Genomic DNA, 20,288 nt, shown 5'->3' on the forward strand with positions numbered 1-20,288 from the left:
GAGATGATGAAGCTCAACTATAATTAGCATGTATATTGTATGTATTGTTACATGTGCTCTCAACAAAAGAAATTGTTTAGAGATTTAGTCTAGAACTGTTGTGGGTTTTTTTGTAAATGCCAGTTAGGGTAGATTGAACCAGAGGTTTAAAAAATACTTCTAGAACTTTCTGAAAATTTCTGCTGTTAATTTCCTCTGAAGTAAATATGGAAATCTGAAGAAATGTCATCTGGTCAGATTGCCTAGTAGTTAGGGTCTTTCTAAAGAAGAATGTTATATGTTGGGCTCTGCAAAAATAAATGTAAGAGTCATGAAAAAGGAGGAAAAATAGCATTCAGTGCTAAAATGTATTCTTTGGTTAGCTGAAGGGACTTCCAGATTTTTAACTGCACATGGCTTTTTTCCTACTATCTTTCCACTCTTGTGATTGTTTGGTGCAACAGAAAAGTCTGAGACAGCATGAAAAATTTATCAGTTTAATAGGTAAATTCTACCTAATAATTTAATAGGTTTACTTCTTTTGGTGTCTTTCCATAAAGTTCCATTTAATTTGGGGAAGAAGATCCTATTTTCTTCAAACCTTACAAACAGGTAAACCTTTTGCTTTCTGTAGACCTCAGATTAAAGTTAGCCTTGGAGGTATGATTATTTCTCCAGTTATCTGACCATTTGGCAGTGCTTCAGAGTTCGTTTCTGTGAACACAGTGCAGAGCACTGAAGAGAGTTACTATTTGGTTGTTTTCAGCACATCATGAGCCAGAAGATGTAACAATACTTTAAAATTTTTTATGTGAATTTTGGTTGAGCCACATTTTTGTTCTATCAGCTTGCTTGAATGGTAATAACATTCATCTTAGCATGGTGTAATTTAAATATACTGTAGCATTGTACAAAATTCTGTTCCATTCAGCAGAATCTCTGTTGCCCCCTTTTTCAGATGACGGTTGCTGCTGGTACGAGCATTGAGAATAACATTCAAAGGACCATATCCTGCCCTAATGTATGTTCAAAATATCTTGGATTTTTGTGTAATTTAAATGCGAAGCCTCCTTATGTGAATTTGATATTTTGTTGCCCACAGAAGCCTATGCATCTTGAGGTTACTTCACACTATGTATTTCAAGGTCAATGAATATTGTACTACAAGTGAGGTCTCAGCCTATCAAAATTACCCAATTACTGTCATTTTTTTTCTATGTGGTTGATGATGCAGCTAAATAAAGACAATGATAATATATTCACAGTTTCTTCTGTGTTTACCTTGCTTCCCACCCAGCTCAATGCTCCTGTCAGTTGAAATCAGAACAGCAATACACAAAATGAGGAAACCAATGAGAGGTTTTATTTATTCTACTTAACTTTGTTCTAAATTGGATTTTCATATAAAGATGTGTAATACTATATTTGGAAGGAAGGTAATTTCATAGTTCTTGCTTAAGTATATCCCATGAGTTAAAATAGAAGGTAGTTACTGTTGCTCATGAAAGGTAGAGTAAGAAATCTATTTTGTTAACAAAAGAAGCAAATTATTCACTTGTAGTATAATAGGTCATTTGTCTTTTTTTTATTAAAACTAACAGAAAGTCATTGGGCCAAAATTGAACTCTTATACATTAATGGGGAAACATTAATGAGAATTTGGGAAGTACCACTGAGAAACGACTGTGGGTGTTCTTTGTATAGAAGTTATTTTTTATATATAAACATGTATATATGTTTAATAATTTATTTTTCAGCTGAAGATTATCATGTTTTTAGGGGAACTGACAGAAGGAATTCAGGATAAGCATTTCCATCACCTTAAATTCTTTTAAGATAGAGCAAATAATCAAAATACAAGCACAATAGTTAAAATAACTAATATCTAAGAGAAAAAATACTGTTAATTAATATTGGCAAGAAGTCAGTTCATCCTCCCTGTCTGGGAAGAAAAAAAATTCAGCACCTTAAAACAATCTATTTTCTGGAAAGTTTGTGCTTTTAAGGGAACATAGAGAAATTCTTTACACTGCATTCTTAAACATGCAGATACTGCATCTGACTATCTGAATCATTATGGATTTCTGAATACATTCCTTGAATAGACCAATACTATCAGTTCTTGGCTATGATTTGTACTGTTCAATTCCAGTTTCAGACTTGCTTCTATGCAGAGGAAAAAAGCTTCATCAATACATAATGTATGATTAATCTTCAGTCTCTTTCAGATTTTCAACATGACTTTAACTTCTCCAAGGCAATTTTAATATTTCAGTCTGCAAATAGTACAATTTTTAATGGATGATAGTAATATGAAAGATAATAATAGGAGAGAATTGACAAGCATGGAAAAATGCAGGATTTAAGATTTAGTTACGGAAGTCCGTACCATTACTTCAATATTGTTTGAGGTCTTTTAGTTTGTTTTCTTTTTTTGAAAAGTACATTGAGACAGAATTGAAATAGATGCTTTATTAAAAGAATGAAATAAACCAACAACTCAGAGGTTACTTTTTATTGTTTGGATTATATCTGTTACCACTAAAATCAGTAAGGAACTAATTCACTGCCATTGAACAAGAATATCCTTATTCTTGCCTTAAGAGGTCACAACAGCTGTCATTGTAAACTACAGTTCTTAATTATCCCCCATTTTAAATTTTGTTCCTTCTCTTTGGACTTCCATGAGTTTGGTTTTTTTTTCTCCAAAAAGAAACTCATCAACCTCCACAAGAAAGAGGATAAAATTTAGAATTCATTAAATGCTCATCTAACTTCATCTCCTGATTTTCCTGTCTAAAGTTTAATGTTGAATTTAATGTTGTTGTCTCTGCTCTAGAGACAGTGGAGCCTAGATTCATTCTTACCTGTTGTCTCCCTGAAGGTATCAGTCTTTCTTGACTAAAAAGAGGACCTAAACGTCCATCTTGGCTTAGATACCTTGCTTATAGGTGGCTGAAATGAAGCAATTCAAACACTGTTTTCCCAGTTTACGATGATGTTTAGGACAAGAATTACCTCACCGAACTGTAGCCTCCTGAAAGCCTGGTGTTCAATTACACTATGATGAAGCTGCTTTCAATGAAGAAAACAAGCTATACCATCTGAAGAATCAACCCTCTTAAGATAGCTTGGATGGATTTCACTGAGGGGTCTTTTTCTCTTAAGTTAAGCGGTAGGTTAGGCAAATTAGTTTAGACTAGACATTAAAGAGCATTCTCAAATCTGAAACTTGGAAGAATATGTAACACCTGTGTAGATAACAGTGAAAGATCTTGCAGTTCAGTTGAAAGACTAGGTTTTAATATTTCTCTTTGAAATCTCTCCATGAACTAGAATGAATTCTTAAATGGTCTTTAATAAAAAAGTTCCCATTCTAGATTGCATTTTTAGTGTAAATGCAGTAAAAATAAATACTTTTGTGCTTAAAACTACTGTTTATTTCCTCCCCAGAGGAAAATAGCACAGTTCAGTCACAAAGGGTGTGAAACAAGCTCTTGCCATTATTTTTTACTTATACCCAAAATTATTGTTAAGTGATCATGAGGCCTAATTTTAGATTCTCACTTTATAAATAGGTCCAAACAACCGAATTCCTAACTCTGAAGACTCTTAACAAGGAGATAGAGTATTCTGTTTCAGACTTTAAAATAATTCTCAGTGAAAGTTTGTCTTATGATGATGATTTTTTATACCTGAATTCCTCAAATTTCTTCCCTGAAACTGCCCTGCAGAGAAGGACTTGGGAGTAGTAGTGGATGGAAAACCGACTATGAGCCAGCAATGTGCGCTCACAGCCCAGAAAGCCGACTGTATGCCGGGCTGCATCAAGAGAAGTGTGGCCAGAAGGTCAAGGGAGGTGATTCTCCACCTCTACTCTGCTTTTTTAAGACCCCACCTGGAGTGCTGTGTCCAGCTCTGGGGCCCCAAACATAAAAAGGACATGGCCCTGTTCAAGCAAGTCTGGAGGAGGTATCACAAAGATGATAAGGGGGCTGGACCACCTCGCTTATAAGGACAGGCTGAGAGAGGTGGGGTTGTTCAGCCTGGAGAAAAGAAGGTTATGGGGAAGTGGCCTTCCAGTACTTAAAGGGGGCCTACAGGAAAGATGGGGAGGGACTTTTTGTTGTAGATTGTAGTGACGGGATGAGGTGTAATGATTTTAAGCTGAAAGAGGGTAGATTTAGATTTGCTATAAGGAAGAAATTCTTTATTGTGAGGGTGGTGAGACACTGGCACAGGTTGCCCAGAGAAGCTGTGGCTGCCCCCTCCCTGGCAGTGTTCAAGGCCAGGTTGGACGGGGCTTTGAGCAACCTGGGCTAGTGGAAGGTGTCCCTGCACATGGCAGGGGGGGTGGAACTAGATGGTCTTTAAGGTTCCTTCCATCCCTGAAAAACCTACTGCTTTTGTAGCTATTTGTTACTGAATAAAACCCAGCTCCTTGGGCTTTTTCACAAGTACACTTTTCTATTACAACTGATTGTTCCTATGTTAATGAGAAAAAAATTACTAAAGGAACAACTTTGTAATATATGACAAAGAAAATTAATTAAATCATTTATTTTATCCTATTGAATTCCAAACCCACAATTACCCGTGTGAACCATAGTTTTAATAGTTGGGGTTGAAGCTGTCGAATCTACAGCTGAAACTGAACATATGAAAATTTTCAATTATTCAGCTATCCTGAAATGTCTTCTGGTTTCTTGTGATTACTGTGAATGGCACAACTTTGTATTTCTGCCTTTTCTAGAAGGGATAGCTGTGGAGGATGATCTCAGAATAAATCAGATAAAATCTTCAGTCAGTATATATTGCACTTGTTCAACATTTTATTTACATGGCATTAATTATACACTTATAATTAATTACAAAACTCAGTTATTTAGTCAAAAAAAAGGCACTATACATTTGTTTTGGCTTTTCTGGCTCTTAGTCTCAGACCTCAAATATATTTCTAGATGTACTTATCTAGTAGCAGAGTTTGAGATGCTAAAACTGTACAGAAAACAGGCTAGATTGTTCATGAGACATATGTGCTAAAATATTAAAAAAGGCTTTATCAAGCCCTAATAATATCTCCTGATGTTATTAGTAACAAATGTAAACAAGTTTTTAAATATAAAGCGTGTATAGTATGTAATTTTGCTTAATAGACATATACTGCAAAGCTTGCAATAAAACTGAAACTCAAGAAAAAACTGCAATATATTCAAAATTGAGACTCAGATATTATAATGGTTTTGTAGGTACAATTTTGTGGGAAGTTTCCCACAAATTAAAAAAATCTAATTTGCATGCTGTTGCTCTGTGAAGTTTACACCTCCGTGGTCTTCATTAAAAGCCTCAATTTACCTTTATTCCCACATAAGCTTTCTGGTTTCTGTTTCCCATTATTATAAATTGTTTACATGACAGAAGCTGAGTGAAGAAATTGATATTATATGCAAGAGTAATATGCTATTGCATTTTATTCCCTTCTATTATGTATTGCTTAGTGGGATCATAAGAGACATTTAACTTCTAGGTTTGCTGTTCTTCATGCAAGATATCCCAAATCTTGGCTGCATCTATAGATATATGTATTCTTTTTATAGATTAGTCTTTAAACAACCACTACAATTGCTGTATACTTTGAAAACACTGTCTTTGGTAAGAAGTAATTTCTGTAGATGTACTCTTAAAGTATACATGCATTCTCATATGCCTGGATGGACATTACTGATGGATACTCATTTAGACAGAAAAGTCTATCATACTTTGATATCTCAATGCCATTACACTGCAAGCTAATGGTCAGAACAAAGACAGGAGACTTTGTGTGCAGATCTATTTGATGTAGTTACATGACCTTAAGCTTCTTCAAAATGTCAGTATTAACACTTCTTTACAGCTCTTTAAGAGCCACAAAAAAAATGTAAATAGCAAAATACGAACGAAAATGGTGGCATGTATTAAACATTCATTCATTCGAAATAGCAGAACTTAAATCTGTGGTTTTTTAAAACAAAATTGCTCTATATAATAAATGAAAACATACATCACTGCATATAACTGCAAAGAAAACTAATTATTTAGTTTTAATCAAGTGCAAAACCAATGCATTTTGTTATTTCACCATCAGCTATTCCACTACTCTCTCATGGAGAAGCCACATTCTGTCTAAAGGGATACATACCTTAAGGAATTCTTCATAGAGCTAGTGACAAGTTTTAGAGTAATTACTTTGAAAATGCAGGGGTTTTTAAATTTCAGCATATGTGATTCAGGCCATTTTGTTTGGGTAGATGTTTTTATTAATTACATAGATCAATATGTGTAAATATTTAACATTTTTATTATTATTATTTTATGGCTTTAGACAAGATATAGAGCATATATAGAGAAGTTTTCTACAGTAGTTCTGTAGGAGAACCATTTTGCTTATGTTTTATAAAATTCGGTTGTTATGCAACATCTTATAAAACTGTTTTTCATTCATCAGCAATCTTAATTCTTTACACTATTTCAAAAGGTGTTTTGGGAGGGTTACAGTAAGGGGGGGTGGGTGGAGACAAAGATAGTAGGAGACATAGAAGGTAATATAGATACCTTAAAATATTGGTGTATTTGTTTTTCTCCCAAATTAGAATGAAACTCTACTTCCTATGCTTTCTGGATAGGGAACTTTTTTTTTTTTTTTTTTTTCTATCAAAGATTAAATCCTTCTTGTTTTCATAAGTTTATTCATGTGAATAAGATGAGAAAGCTTTTTTTTTTTTTTTTTTTTTTTTTTTGTTAAGTTTAAGCCAAATGCCTTTATTTAAGGTGAGCTGAAGCAGAAATACTTTTTTCTATCCTGGGAACATTTCTGAAATTGAGGGAAAAAGTAGTCCAGAACTACTACACGTAGGAACAAAAAGTCAGAAGCCTAGAACCGATTACAAACCTCCAGCCTTTCTCAGGTTGCTTGAAAGCTCCCTGAGCTTTCAGCTCGACTCCTTCCTCACTTTTCCAACCTTCATATGATTCAGAGATTTACCAAATAGTGACCTACCTCTTGAAGCTATGAACCCTTTTTATATGATCACCTGACACTTTCAAGTGTCAGACCCTTTTGGCACATAAATGTCTTATTTTTGTCCATGGAAGGAAAAAAATTGTAGATTTTCTTTTACAAGGTTTTACTCAAAGTCCATAGTTCAAAGTCTTCAGGAGTTACTTCATTAACAAATAAACTTGCAAACAGGAAAGCGATTTCAGTTTGCTCTTACTGACTGTGACTGTGCAGCCCTATTTTTTGAGCATGACACTAACCTTTTGGCCCTCATCTCCCATTTCCCTGCCACAGGGCTAGCATATCTCATTGTGCAGTTCAATATTTTTGCCTCTGCTTCAGATCTCGTGACCAGCAATTAGCTGGCAGATCTGCCACCTGGCCAGCTGTGCCAAGTATGTTAAACCCTAAGGTAGAAAGATAGCAGCAATGCGCTGCAAATGGGGAGATATACCACTGGCAAGTGTATGTCTTAGCAACAGTGTGGTGTCCTTGCCCTCAAGTATGTGGCTGCTTCCTCACGGTAATGCTATTACACGCACAGTGTCAGTGTCCCAACATAACTTTACAAGAACTCCAACACTTTTCCATGCCATTTAGACTGACACAGTCCCAGTGCAATGATTCTATTCAAGAGACTGAAAATTGCAAAATGGAAATCAGGAATTAGGTGTTGTAGCAGTGTTAGCAAGGGATTTGCGAGGAACAATCCTCAGGTGATACCTAAATTATTCCACAACCTTTTAATTTTAATTTTTATGTATACACTGGGAATGGACATAGTACCATATGACTATCTCGGTTTTCAGCTACAGCATGCAAATTTATAGGTGCTTACCTGTGTCATCCTGGGAGAGGAAACAACTTTAAAATCAGTGCATCAGTTTCATGATGAAGAGTATTATATGAAAAAATCTTGCCTGGATTCAAAGAAACTAGATGTTACTCGTCAGCTTTCTGAGCAAATCCACTACAGTGAAATACCCAGTACCCTTAAGCCAAGCATTCCTCTCTCTGTGGCTCACTGAGAGGCTTGTTGTGGGCTGACCTTGGCCAGCAGCCAGACACCTACCCAGATGCTCCTTCATTCCCCTTCTTCAACAGGACAGGCAGAGAAAATAAGATGAGAAAGCTCACAGAATGAGATAAAGATGGGGAGATCACATACAGGTTACCACATCAAAACAGACCACTTGCAGAAAATTAATTTAATTTGTTGCCAATTAAAATAGATTTGGATGCTGAGAAACAAAGACAAAAAATTAAAATAATACCTCCCACATAACCCCACACTTTTTCCCAGGCTCAACTTCACCCCTTTACTCCCAACTCCTCCATTCCCCCCCACACGCAAGTGGTGCAGGGGGATGGGGAATGAGGGTTGGGGTCAGTCCATAACAGCCCCTCTCCACTCCTTCTTCCTCACACTTTCCTCTGCTGTGGCGCAGGTTCCCCCATGGGCTGCACTGTGGATACCTGCTCTGGTACCTGGAGCATCTCCTCCTCCTCCTCCTTCTCTGACCTTGGTATTCACACTATGGTTTCTCACTCCCTTTTTCTTTTCTTCCTCCTTTGACTGTGTGGCATTTTTTTACCCTTTCTTAAATACACTTTCCCAGAGGTGCCACCGTCTTGTCTGAGGGCCTCAGCTGTGCCCTGCGGGGGTTTGGTTGAAGCCAGCTGGAGCCGGCTGGGTCCGGCACAGGGCAGCCCCAGCCTCCCCTCGCAGCCCCCGCTGCCAGCGCCTGGGCACCTGCACCCTGCATGCTTATGTAGCTGTGCTCTGAACGCGCCTCAAACGGGTGAGCACTGCCCATGTCCATCTGGTAATGGAGATGAAAATGTCCGGCTTTCAGGCTCCTCTATGAACCACCATCTGCCAGAGAAAATTAAGAAAAGTTCATCACAAGAGGCTTTCTCTCTCTTCAGCTCATGTCACATCTCAAACCAGCTTGCATGTTTTCAACAAAGGAGCTGAAAACAACAGAAGTACTTGCCTAGTGTTTTCTCTTTTCTTCTAAACTTCCGCAGTGGTGTTCTTTTTTTGTTGGTGTTTTCTCCACTGTTTCTGAAACACGTGCCATCAAGTCACAGATGGAAGATCTAGATTTGGAAAGAAAGTCATGCTTTGTCTGACTTTTAAAGGAAATCTATGCATATAAAGATGTCCTTTGGGAAGAATAGCAGATTCTCATTGGCTTGGTAACATTTTGCCTCTGTATTATTACTGAAGAAAGTCTTAGTCCTATCACCAGAAAATAGATGTGAGGAAATAATTCTGTGACAGAGGTTTAATGCATAGGAAACAAATTTCTAGATAACAGTGATGCTCCTAGATACTTTTATTTACTAGTCTTCTGGAATTTGCATTTGTCTTGGAAAAGAGAGATACAGAAGAGCCACCAGCTGTTAATGACTGAGAAATAACTCATTTGGGAAAGGCCAACTGGCACATTCCTTTGCAAGAATAAAAGAACACCATCCATCCCTTTGCTGTACGCTCCTACTCTGGTACTGCTGACAGTTTCGTGAACACTTTTTATGCTGAGTTAAGAGGGAAAAGAGACCTTGACTCTTTGCTGCAACCTTTAGCAGGATCAGTCATCATCCCCTTCTAATAACGTAATCTCAGTTCTGTCCAGTTACAGGGAGCTGTATTCACTCTGACACCATCATGAATTGAAACAAAATTTTCCATCCCAGTCATTCTTACCGGTCCTTACAAAAACCACCAAACACAAAGCCAACAAAGCTCAAAACTGTCCCCCAGTCAATGAAACATTAGGAGAAACTGTCCTCAAAAGATGACTACTGTGCTTCTTGGCAAATATTAGCCTAAATGGATTCAGAAAATCCTTGGAAATTTTTGTTTACCTGTCTTTTCCAAATGCCTGTCAAGTACTGTGATTTTGTTAGCATTACAATGTAAAGACATTTTTAACCTATTGAAGTAATGGATAATTGCCACTTGCTATGATCAGTGAAAGTCTGTGATAAAGTGGTCTCATCTGAGACTAGGATTTAGATTACTTCTGATATCTAGCAGTTTCATATCATAATCTTGTTTGTTTGTTTTAAATACTGTGTATTTATATGCTGATATTTCAATTAAATTGAACTATCTGACTAAACATCTTCGGCTCTAATTTTAGTAAAAAAATAACTCTGATTACTTCTAATTTAGTGCATCAAATTACAGACTTCCCTGCAGCTAGTAACTGCTCTTTCTTGCTTTGGTTACATGTGACTTTCTATAGCTGCTAAAGATGTTGACTGACTCCTGGCAGTTTAAACAGTAGATTTTCTGAAAACATTATTCAACATTTACAATACTTTTCAATCTTCTACAGGGTGAAATCCCAGGCCATGTTGCTCCCGGTGTGTCTGAAAACATGCTCACATGTTCTGCACTTTTTCTGCACTACAGATTTGTAAAGTTGTACTAAGTTAGGTTCTAGTCTGAGTAAGTCAGTGAGGAGGGGTTTAAGATAGAAACATGCGTGTCCTGGTCCTGAAGATTTAGGACCAAGACTGGTGAGAAAGAAATCAGCTCAGATTCAGTTTATTTTTATATTTAGATCTCAAGGAATCCTGCAATTCAACTAAGTAATGAAAACTCGACATTCCTTATTTTCTTGGGATTTTAATTGACAACAGCAGCAACTGTTGAAATAGTTGATGGCAAAGAATATAACTTTGTAGAGCAATCAGATGTTTTCTCATTATAACATTTTAATATGCTAAAACAAACAAAATTCACTTTTATAATAAGTGTCCAGTAGGTTGAATTTTTTTTAATTATACTAGACAGATCATTCAAAGTCTCAAAATGTGATTACTCAAAATTTTAATAATTATGAAAGTTTAAACTTACATAAACTCATGGACATGATGGTTTTTTTTATGAATGATGATAATGAAGGTTTTGACTGAATCTTCTAACACATTTTAAAGCTAAATATACATATTAAGGATGAACAATCATAAACTAATATGTGTTTAGCCAAAGTTTAAAAATACTTTTTATTACACCTATGTGGAAATCTTTATTTTTTAATTAAATTATATATCTAAACTCAACAATGTCACAAAATGACAGTAAACAGTTCACAGAGCATCAGTATTAGTCATGTTCATGCTACTTACTTTTAATATTGATGTTCAACAGTTCAGCACTGCTGTCCTGGTCTTAAACCTTCAGAGTGGCAAATTGTGCAATTCTGTTGTTAAGTCTACAAAAACAAGGGTTATGCTGAAATTTCACTTCAGATGTTTGATGGGTCTTTGCATCCAACCCATGGTTCTTGTTTGCTGTTCGTGGCTGCTATCAGAGCCCATTGCTGTTCCCGCCTGCCCTGCCTGCCAGGGTGTTGCTCTCCTTGGCAACAATGGTTGCAGATATAAACCACTCTGATTTACATGGGGACATGCGTCAGGCACATCCAACCCTGTGACTGGAAAGAGTTATCTTTTCCTCAACATAGATATAGCTGAGGTGAATATGCTGCCAGGCAAATTTGATTTAAAATTGAGTCAGTTTCTAAATATATAGCTATAATCTACGTAAATGAATCTAAATTCCTCAGAAGATGGTAGAAGGGATTTTATGTGTGGCAGATAACAAAACAAATCAGTTGCTTCAGTGTGTTGAAACAGTGTCCCTTCAATCTAAATCCCATATGCGAAACTTCTTTCATTTAAAATGGCAGTAGCTGCTGGTATTGTGATTGCTAGCTGTAACAACAGCATTACCATGGAGTCTGAGAATAACATGTGGGTTTTGAGGGCAACATAACCCCCATAGATGTTCAGAAAGCTGTCTTGAGCTTTGCTACTCATAGAAACAAAATCACTGTAGGCTCTAAAACAAAGACATTTGATAGATAATAGATTAGAGCAAGGACTTCAATACTTCTAATAGTTAATGTTCATTGATGCTGAAATGTGCTTTTCGTGTTGGGGTTTCCTTGCTTTTGTGCATAGCTTTTGCTTGATGAACCTGGGAGCCTTTCTCTCTTGCTGCTGTGACACCTTTGCTGGAACCAAGGAGAGGCAGAGGAGGAAGCTCTACCATGCAAAGGGGAAGAATCCCGGGCTAGAACAAAATAATGATTAGATTAAAAAGAGCAGCCAAGGACTGGAAGGGGGAAAATAAAAAATGAATGGTTAAGCATGGAGTCTGAAAGCAGATGGAGGATCAGAGACACCAGTGGGAGCAGGGGCTCGTGGCTGTCAGGGAGGGACATGAACTGACACAGATGAGAAGTGAGAGTGGAGAAGGATGTTTTCAGTGACCCAGCTCTCCCACCTGAGAAAGCAGATCATCAAAAAGAAAGCTTCTCATGGAAATGTATCAGGTTTTATAGGAAAAATGTCTCAGGTCTAGAGACTGAGGGAGGGTGAAAGCATAACAGAGGTGCCCCCTCAGAAGATATCCTGAGTTCCAATAGTGAATGATGGTGTAACAGTGGTATGTGTGCATAAGGCACTTCTGTAGATAACCATAATCCTGGTACTAGCACCTAAATAGCACTACTACACTCTACTAATATAACCTTTTTACTTAATTATGTACACATACAAATATATTACATTTTGAGTGGTGAGAAATGCATTTTGTTGTAATTGTTTCTCCAGCCAATAGTTATGGTTTATTAAATTGCTAATAGTTGTCTACTAAGAATCAAACATGCCCGAAGAAATAAAAGGAATTAATTTAAAGATCAGTATTACTTAAGCACCTGTTTCATGCTTACAGCAGTTTGGAGTTAGAAATAATTGGAAAGCATACTGATATTGCAAGTGATGGATCAGAGGAAAAAGCTTACACCAAAGATTATGTTTTAAATTTCCTCAGTGCCTCAAAGAAGTCATTGGCTTGGAAATTCATAAATGTTTTATACAATAGTGATTGAATATAATACTAAGGCAAGGATTAAACTTTATTTCAGTTTCCCAAAGGAAATGCCAAGGAAAAAAATCTATACCATGCAAACTCTTAACTGTTTATCTCAAATATAGCGTATTTATTTGCTTTATCTGAGCAGCCATTACTTTTCATTCAGGTGCAGTAATTCTGTTAAAGATTACCTGGGTAGTGTTACAATGAATTGTGCAACTCTTTCCTTTTTCTGATTAAATTGTTGATGCATTTTAATCTAGATAAATAAAACAGGCACAAAAAAACTTTAGAAGAGCTTGTCATACATCTTTGTTGTCTGATCTTAGTTATAACTAATTTTTTTTTTTCTAGACATGGCCATCCCTTATATTACATATCTTAGACACTCAACAATATCAGATTATAAGCATCAACTGGCTTCTTATTTCATTATTCCCCATCTTGTATTTTACACAGTAAAAGACATAGAGTAAAGCATAATTATAGGGCAAGGGACTAGTGTGAAGAGACAGATGATTTGAAATAATAGAAATATTTAAAAATTAGAAAGAACAAAAAGAAACATTTAGGGACAAGCGAGCAGAAAGAAATTTTATGAAGATACTTCTAGAAAGGCATCCTGTGGTCTTCTAAACATATTAAACTTTCACTCTCTTAAACATATACTTTTTCTGCATGAGTGAATTATTCCCCAGACAAATAATGAACAAATTTTACTACCATGACTTCATGATTTTGATGCATATTGAGTTACTTCTTGACTTTATTACTCTTGCAATTAGACTTAATCCAAATTTTATAGAAATGGAAAAACAATCTTTTTAGATCTTAATTTTAAAAACTTCTCAGGATTCATCTGACTGCCTAAATTTCTCTTCTGTGAGTAGTATTAACATAATTCTGAAAACTGGATAGTAGGAAATCATAATAAATTGTATATAAAGTGAACAGTGCCTCCATTTTTTAAAATACAAACTTTAAAAATATCTTTGAAAAATAGCCTTATTTTATTTTTATAAAATAAAGAATGAGTACTTTTGTCTATGATCACATCCTCCAGGGTGAAGATCAAAAACTATTAAAAATTTTTAATTTTATCTTGATTTATGGAATCAACTAGTATTGCATTTGAGGAATAGATAGATTAATTTTGAGAGAATTGAAAAAAAAAAAATCAGTTGAGGGTACTTTGAAGCATGGATGCCCAGTTAGATTTAGATGTGGAGCATGTGCTGGGAGTCTGGTTTCCTATCATAAGTCCTTAATATCTTCTTGTCATGAGCTGATTCTGTGCCTCCCCTTGAACAGCATGATCACTACCAGGGAGAGGGGAAAGGAAGCCAAGAATATATTTGGTTACAAGATTATAAGAATAAAAGCAACTGTTTCTACTTTGTAAAAGTATCAAAGAAATAAAAATAGCATGTGTATATTGTGAAAAAAGCTTTACTGGATTTCAGAAGTGATAGAAGAACCTCTTAAAATGCTTTAATGTTTTCTGGTGAATTACGTACTTTACTATTGACTTCAGTGTATTTTGCTCGTTTTCATCAGATGAAAATTTGGCACTTTGTCTCTGATCTACTATTTTGCTAAAGCAAAATAGAAAATTACTGAAATATTAATAGCTCAAGCTTACACTGGAAATCTGTTTCCTCCTTCAGTCATGCAAAAGGAGTATTATATTTCTATTTAGTTTCACAAGGATTTTTTGTTTTTTTCAGACAAGTATCGTTACTGAAGCTTTATTAGAAACTGTTACCTTTAAATTAGGTGTTGGTTGGGTTTTTTTTTTCAAATATCATCCTCAAATTTCATAATACACTTTTATTTGTTCCATAAACAGTGTCTTTGATATTTCTCTTAAAGCAGATGAAAACAGAATCATAGATTCATGTGAGAGTTTGGGTTGGAAGGGACCTTAAAAGGTCATGTAGTCCAACCCCCCTGCAATGAGCAAGGACATCTTCAACTAGATCAGGTTGCTCAGAGCCCCATCAAACCTCACCTTGAATGTTTCCAGGGGTGGGACATCTACCACCTCTCTGGGCAACCTGTTCCAGTGTTTCACCACACTTATTGTAAAAAAATTTCTTCTTTATCTCTAGTCTAAAACTACCGTCTTTTAGTTTAAAACCATTACCCCTTGTCCTATTGCAACAGATCCTGCTAAAAAGTCTGTCCCCATCTTTCTTAGAAGCCCCCTTTAAGTGCTGGAAGGCCACTATAAGGCATCCCTGGAGCCTTCTTCAGGCTGAAAAACTCCAACTCTCTCAGCCTGTCCTCACAGGAGAGGTGTTCCACCCCTTTCATCATTTTTGTAGCCCTGTTCTGGACCCACTCCAACAAGTCCATAGTTACAGAACTGACTACTTGTTCAACTCAACTGAGTTTAAAATATTTGGTAATCATCAATATTTATCTTGAGAAGGAATCGATTTTGATTGATGGTTTTATGTTTAAACAACATCTTTGAAAAGATGCAGTTTCTCAAGATGTATTGTTTACACTTAGATCCAGTTAATCAATATGTGTATTACCTGCCTGGCTATTTAAAAGAATATAATTTCTCATAAATTACGTGGACTATTGCTGGAAATTCTGACATGAGACTATGCAGTCACACTGGTAGTCTTTCCTCATTTTTATTTTCTCACACATTTACACCTGTTTTAACTCAGAACCCAAATCCAAATGTTGGTAAAAGCAGATTAAGGGTAAAAATAGGTCTAAGAGGACATAATCTGTTTAGTATTTCTAAACTGAGCCCATGGTATGTCTATTTTTCTCCAGGAGGCAGGAAAAGACTGGAAATTATAGTGAGTTTTAATCCTGTGAATTACAGAGTCACCAGAAACAAGCATACTGCTCACACATAAGAGCATTTCTTCCTGGGAGCTACTGTAGGAAAAAAACATGTATTCTGAGATACTCTTACCTTTTTTTTCCATAGGACAGTCTAGTCTTATGACCTTCTGCTCACAAACAGCATAACATGACTCTTAATTTTCCTGTTCTTATGTCCCTTTGAGGACAAGTCTGGACTGTTACAGTGGTACAGTTTAAAGATCACACTTAGCCTCCAACTCCAGGACCAGCTGTGCAGGTAGCACACACCTGAGGGCAGTTTTACAATGCAATAGATTTAGTTACTTCTGCAAACAAAATATGCCTTACAGAGTAAAGAGATATATTTTCAGGGACTATTTTGTGGTATAGTTCCTTTTTGGTAAATATAAATGTGTGACCTGCATGTATATATTTTAAATCTATCTATCTATCTATCTATCTATCTATCTATCTATCTATCTGTCTGTCTAATTTATAGAGTTGGAGTCCAGAATCCTCCAAAGGTATGCCAGAGGCATGTCATTCTCTCCACTTCTTGGTTTCCCTTTAAAATATTCTATTCTCACATGACAAAAGTTGTAACATTTTTGTGGTTATTCATTTATTAGTGTGTCTAAGGAACAAAAAGGGTTTGTACAGGGTAACATGGAAAATTACATTTTTATGAAGATCTGAACTCTAGCAAACTATGTGCTTCTATTCTTCACTCTAGCTGCACCTGAGGATGAGGTCTTCTACAGACTGTATCTCTGTCAGTTTGTGATATCATGTACTCTCCAGCGGTGAGCAGAGATGAGGTTGTTCTGATTGTATAAATGAATGTTGCAAAAGCATGTACCCAAGATCAGGACCAGGAATGAGAGTGAAGTGGCAGTGCTATGGCAATCACTTCTAGGAGTTCCTCGCACAGTCAGGGAGTCAGGGACTGACTGGAAGCTGCTGCAGGACATCTTGAGTCTTAAATCTTAACCAGATGCTACAACAGCCACCTGCAGATCATATTTTTACTCTGCCAGCTGTGTGGACAGCTCACGATGCAATTTGGGAGATGTGGGCTGTGGAGGCAGACATCTCTGTAGCTGACATAAATGTACACTGCTGCTTATCCTGGAATGCACCCAAAGGCAAGGGAAGCACAGAAGTTTTTTCTTGTTCTATCACATATTTTTTCTATCCTTGGATGCAAGAATCTCCTAGTCTTTGTTTAATCTGTCTCCAGGAGCACTGCAGTGGTGAAGCACAGCCCTGACTCTAAACTACTGCTACACCATGGAGATTCCCTGTGGCTGGAGGTGATCATCCATAGCGGTAAACTATTAGAATGGTCCCAGCACAATTTATCCCCAGGACAATTAGCTCTCACCCAAGCAATTCCCAGGTTTGGTTTGGGAGTTGTCATGAGCCAGAGATAGCAAGCCAGTGAGCAATTTGCTAGTAGTTACACTGTTTTGAAGGCTGAGGAAGTGTAATTAGCATAGGTTTGGCCAGAGCACATCGTAGTTGTGCATTTACCCTTGAAGTGTATCAAGCTTCCATTTGCAGCTTTTGGTGTTACTGCTGTTGCCTAGGTCATCATAGTATATTATATTCTTCACTGCTATTTTTAGACACTACTCTTTTACATAATATTACACATTTTTAATTTAAGCTTTATGTCATTCCATTTTAGAAGATTACTGAAATCTGGAGGTTACTTCTGTCTTTTTGAATTTCCTATCCTGGGATTCGTTTGGTTTTGGTTTGTTTTTTTTGGGTGGGTGTTTTGTTTGTTTGTTTGTTTGTTTTTTGTTGTTGTTGTTTTGGTTTGTTTTTTCATTTTTAACACTGTTAGCTACTGTTTACATATTTTACTTTTATTCCCATCAGTTTTGTATCGGTCATATTTTTGCCATTATTTTGTTCATTGTCTTCCTTGCTTACAATTTAATGCACTTTTCAAAGCTTACTTGTTAATCAGGAAAATGAGGAAAGTATTTCCAATGTTTACACTCACAATGTTATTTTGACATAAAGGTGAGAAAGAAAATGAAAATGAGAGCTCCCACTGAAAAGTGAGCTGTGTCAAAAGGCAGCACAGCTGATGTCGCTGGCCCATGACTCTGTAAAGGAAGAGTTAGCAATCAAAGCACTGAAGGAGAACACACACAATGCAGACCCATCAAGCTCTAGATTGTACTGTATGACAGTGTATAATTCAGATCTCCCCTGGGATTACTGCTTGTTTATCAGCCCAGGTGGCTGTGGTGACTGCCTTTTCTCATTTCTGTTGATTTATCAGGAAAATTGATTATGCAGTATGTAGCTGAAGCCAATTATCTGTCATGTTGTGACATTGTCTCTGACTTGTCCCTTGCAATTTACTGCTTCTTTTTTTATACTTAGATTCTAAGTTCCTTTGGAGAGAAACCATATCTTTCTCTGCTTTCATACCACACAGTATGATGAAATGCTAGGCCTTGAGGTAGGGTTTCTAGTGCAAATTTATAAAAATGAATTAATATGAAATAAATTTGTTGTGTGTATAGAGTGTTATAGCATAAGGACTGAAGGGAAAGTTCTGTTATTTTCACTTGGATCAGCCAGAGACAATGTCCAATATATTTGACCTTGATGAGAAAGTGTTTCCAAGTATTGTACCTCTGGTGGCAAAAATTTCCAAAGCTATGTATGCATGGGATGATATATTTGGTTTTCTTAATATTTTCAAATGACATAAAATCACCAGCTTGCTTTGTCAAGTTTTGGTAGTTTAGTTCTTGTCCCTTCAAAAGAAATTTACTGGTTTAGACTTCTAAGCCTGACTGACTTTTGAGAGAGACATATGAAGTCAGACTTCTAAGTCAGGATAGTGAAACCCCAACTATATAAAACAATTACTCCATCCTTGAGGGGGAATGCATCCACTGGATTTAGGTATCAAGATGCAGATTAATTTTTGGAATTAAAAATTCTCAAAATATAAGTCATTATTGGGGTCTAATGTAGCAAGATTTACTGCAAGGGGCTAACTTTCTGACGTAGTTAGCCTTGCCACATTAGCAGATCTGATGGATGGTATGGCTGATGATCTTCTGGATCCCAGCATGATTTTTTTTTCTTGATTGAAAGTAGTGCAGTAGGTGATAGAGGTATTTGCCACCTGGTACTTTTAAGCCGTGGGGAACAATTTGTGACATTACTGCTACCATAGAAACCTATTTCAACTCAACAGAAACTCAGTTTGTGGAAAAAGCTTTTGAGTCTGAATAATTCATATGTTGTTACTCCTAAGAGGTTTGCCAATGCAGTCGGGACTTGTGGAAACATTTTGCAGTCCCTTGGAGCAGTAGTTTTATTCAGATGCTTTGAAACTGTATCCACAATGTGGTCCCATGGTCTGTCCTTTTAGTAGAGCCCCAACTTAAACTAACATTCTCCACACATGCCTACATAATATCATCAGTTTCTAACAAAGTGAAGAAATCTGAGAGCTATTGAATTTCTACTGCTGAGTTTTCAGAGCTCAATACTCTTGGCCAAGTTCTTTTAAATATGACATATGTGGAAAGTTTAATGTTTAATACAATTTTACTTATTTGAAGATACTACCTGGGATTTTGATTTAGAAAAGTGACACAGCAATATTCTGAAATCATAATGAGAGCACAATATAGCAATCACACTATACAGTGAAATCACATAATGAACATAATTCCCATTACCTTTCTCTATATGTAAACTGTCATGGCACTGGGCATTCCTAGTTACTGGGAAGGAATGCATAGGTCGAAGCCAGCTCAAACGAGTTGCTCTCTTGAAAGTATTTTTTGTTGTTTGCTCAGTATTTATACTCTTTGTTGGACTGAGCCACATATACAGACTCCCCCATGCTGGTCTGTCTGGCTCAGGAAGATAATGCTTTCTATTGATTATTTTAGAAAAGGGCTCTACAATAAAGGCCACCCTCTAGTCTCCTTGGTATTGAGATAAATTCAGCTTCCTTTATTATAGCTGTGGCCATTTCCAACTTTTTCTGAGCTTCATGAGCACATCATCCTTGTCTGTCTTCTCTGAGCTTTATTTCATTGTAGGGGTTCATTGATCAATCACATGGAATCAGCAATATTGCAAATTACAGGAAATATTATTGGAAGAACAAAAAGAATATGTTAAGCAGTTTGTATGTGCAGGTCCCTCTTTCCTTAACAAGTCCAAATGACCACATTCAGATAATAAAGCTGAAGCTTGTAAAATTCATGTTTTTAGTCAAGTCTTCTGGAATACAGAAGTCTTATTATGGAAATTTCATCAACAGAAAATCAGAAGTATGATACAGCACATAGGTGAAGAAGACATCAGTCATAGGAATAATTATTTTTATTACATAATTAATTCTCTGATACCAAACCAAAGATTTGGTTTTAAATGTTTTAAAAAGATTTCTATTAAATACTATTCAGTTATTACAGAGAAGGCCTTTAGAGAGTAATCTGAAAGAAATAAAAAATTTCATTTATATTTAAAAATCAAGATATATGTAAG

At 36.3% G+C, this 20,288-nt stretch overlaps 1 protein-coding gene across 8 annotated transcripts in view; it reads left to right on the top strand.

The window, feature by feature from the left end:
* Positions 1–20,288, top strand: part of PPFIA2 (PTPRF interacting protein alpha 2) — a 365,675-nt gene that overhangs the window by 193,322 nt on the left and 152,065 nt on the right. For 6 of the 8 annotated variants that reach the window (XM_074902784.1, XM_074902788.1, XM_074902785.1 and 3 more), the window contains exon 3: positions 938–1,000. The exons of the other annotated variants lie outside the window; for them this stretch is intronic. In XM_074902784.1, coding sequence (XP_074758885.1) covers positions 938–1,000 — 63 coding nt within the window. The remainder of the gene's footprint in view (positions 1–937; positions 1,001–20,288) is intronic. 8 annotated transcript variants of the gene reach the window in all.

Source organism: Athene noctua, chromosome 3 (genome assembly GCF_965140245.1).
Source record: "Athene noctua chromosome 3, bAthNoc1.hap1.1, whole genome shotgun sequence".
NCBI lineage: Eukaryota > Metazoa > Chordata > Aves > Strigiformes > Strigidae > Athene > Athene noctua.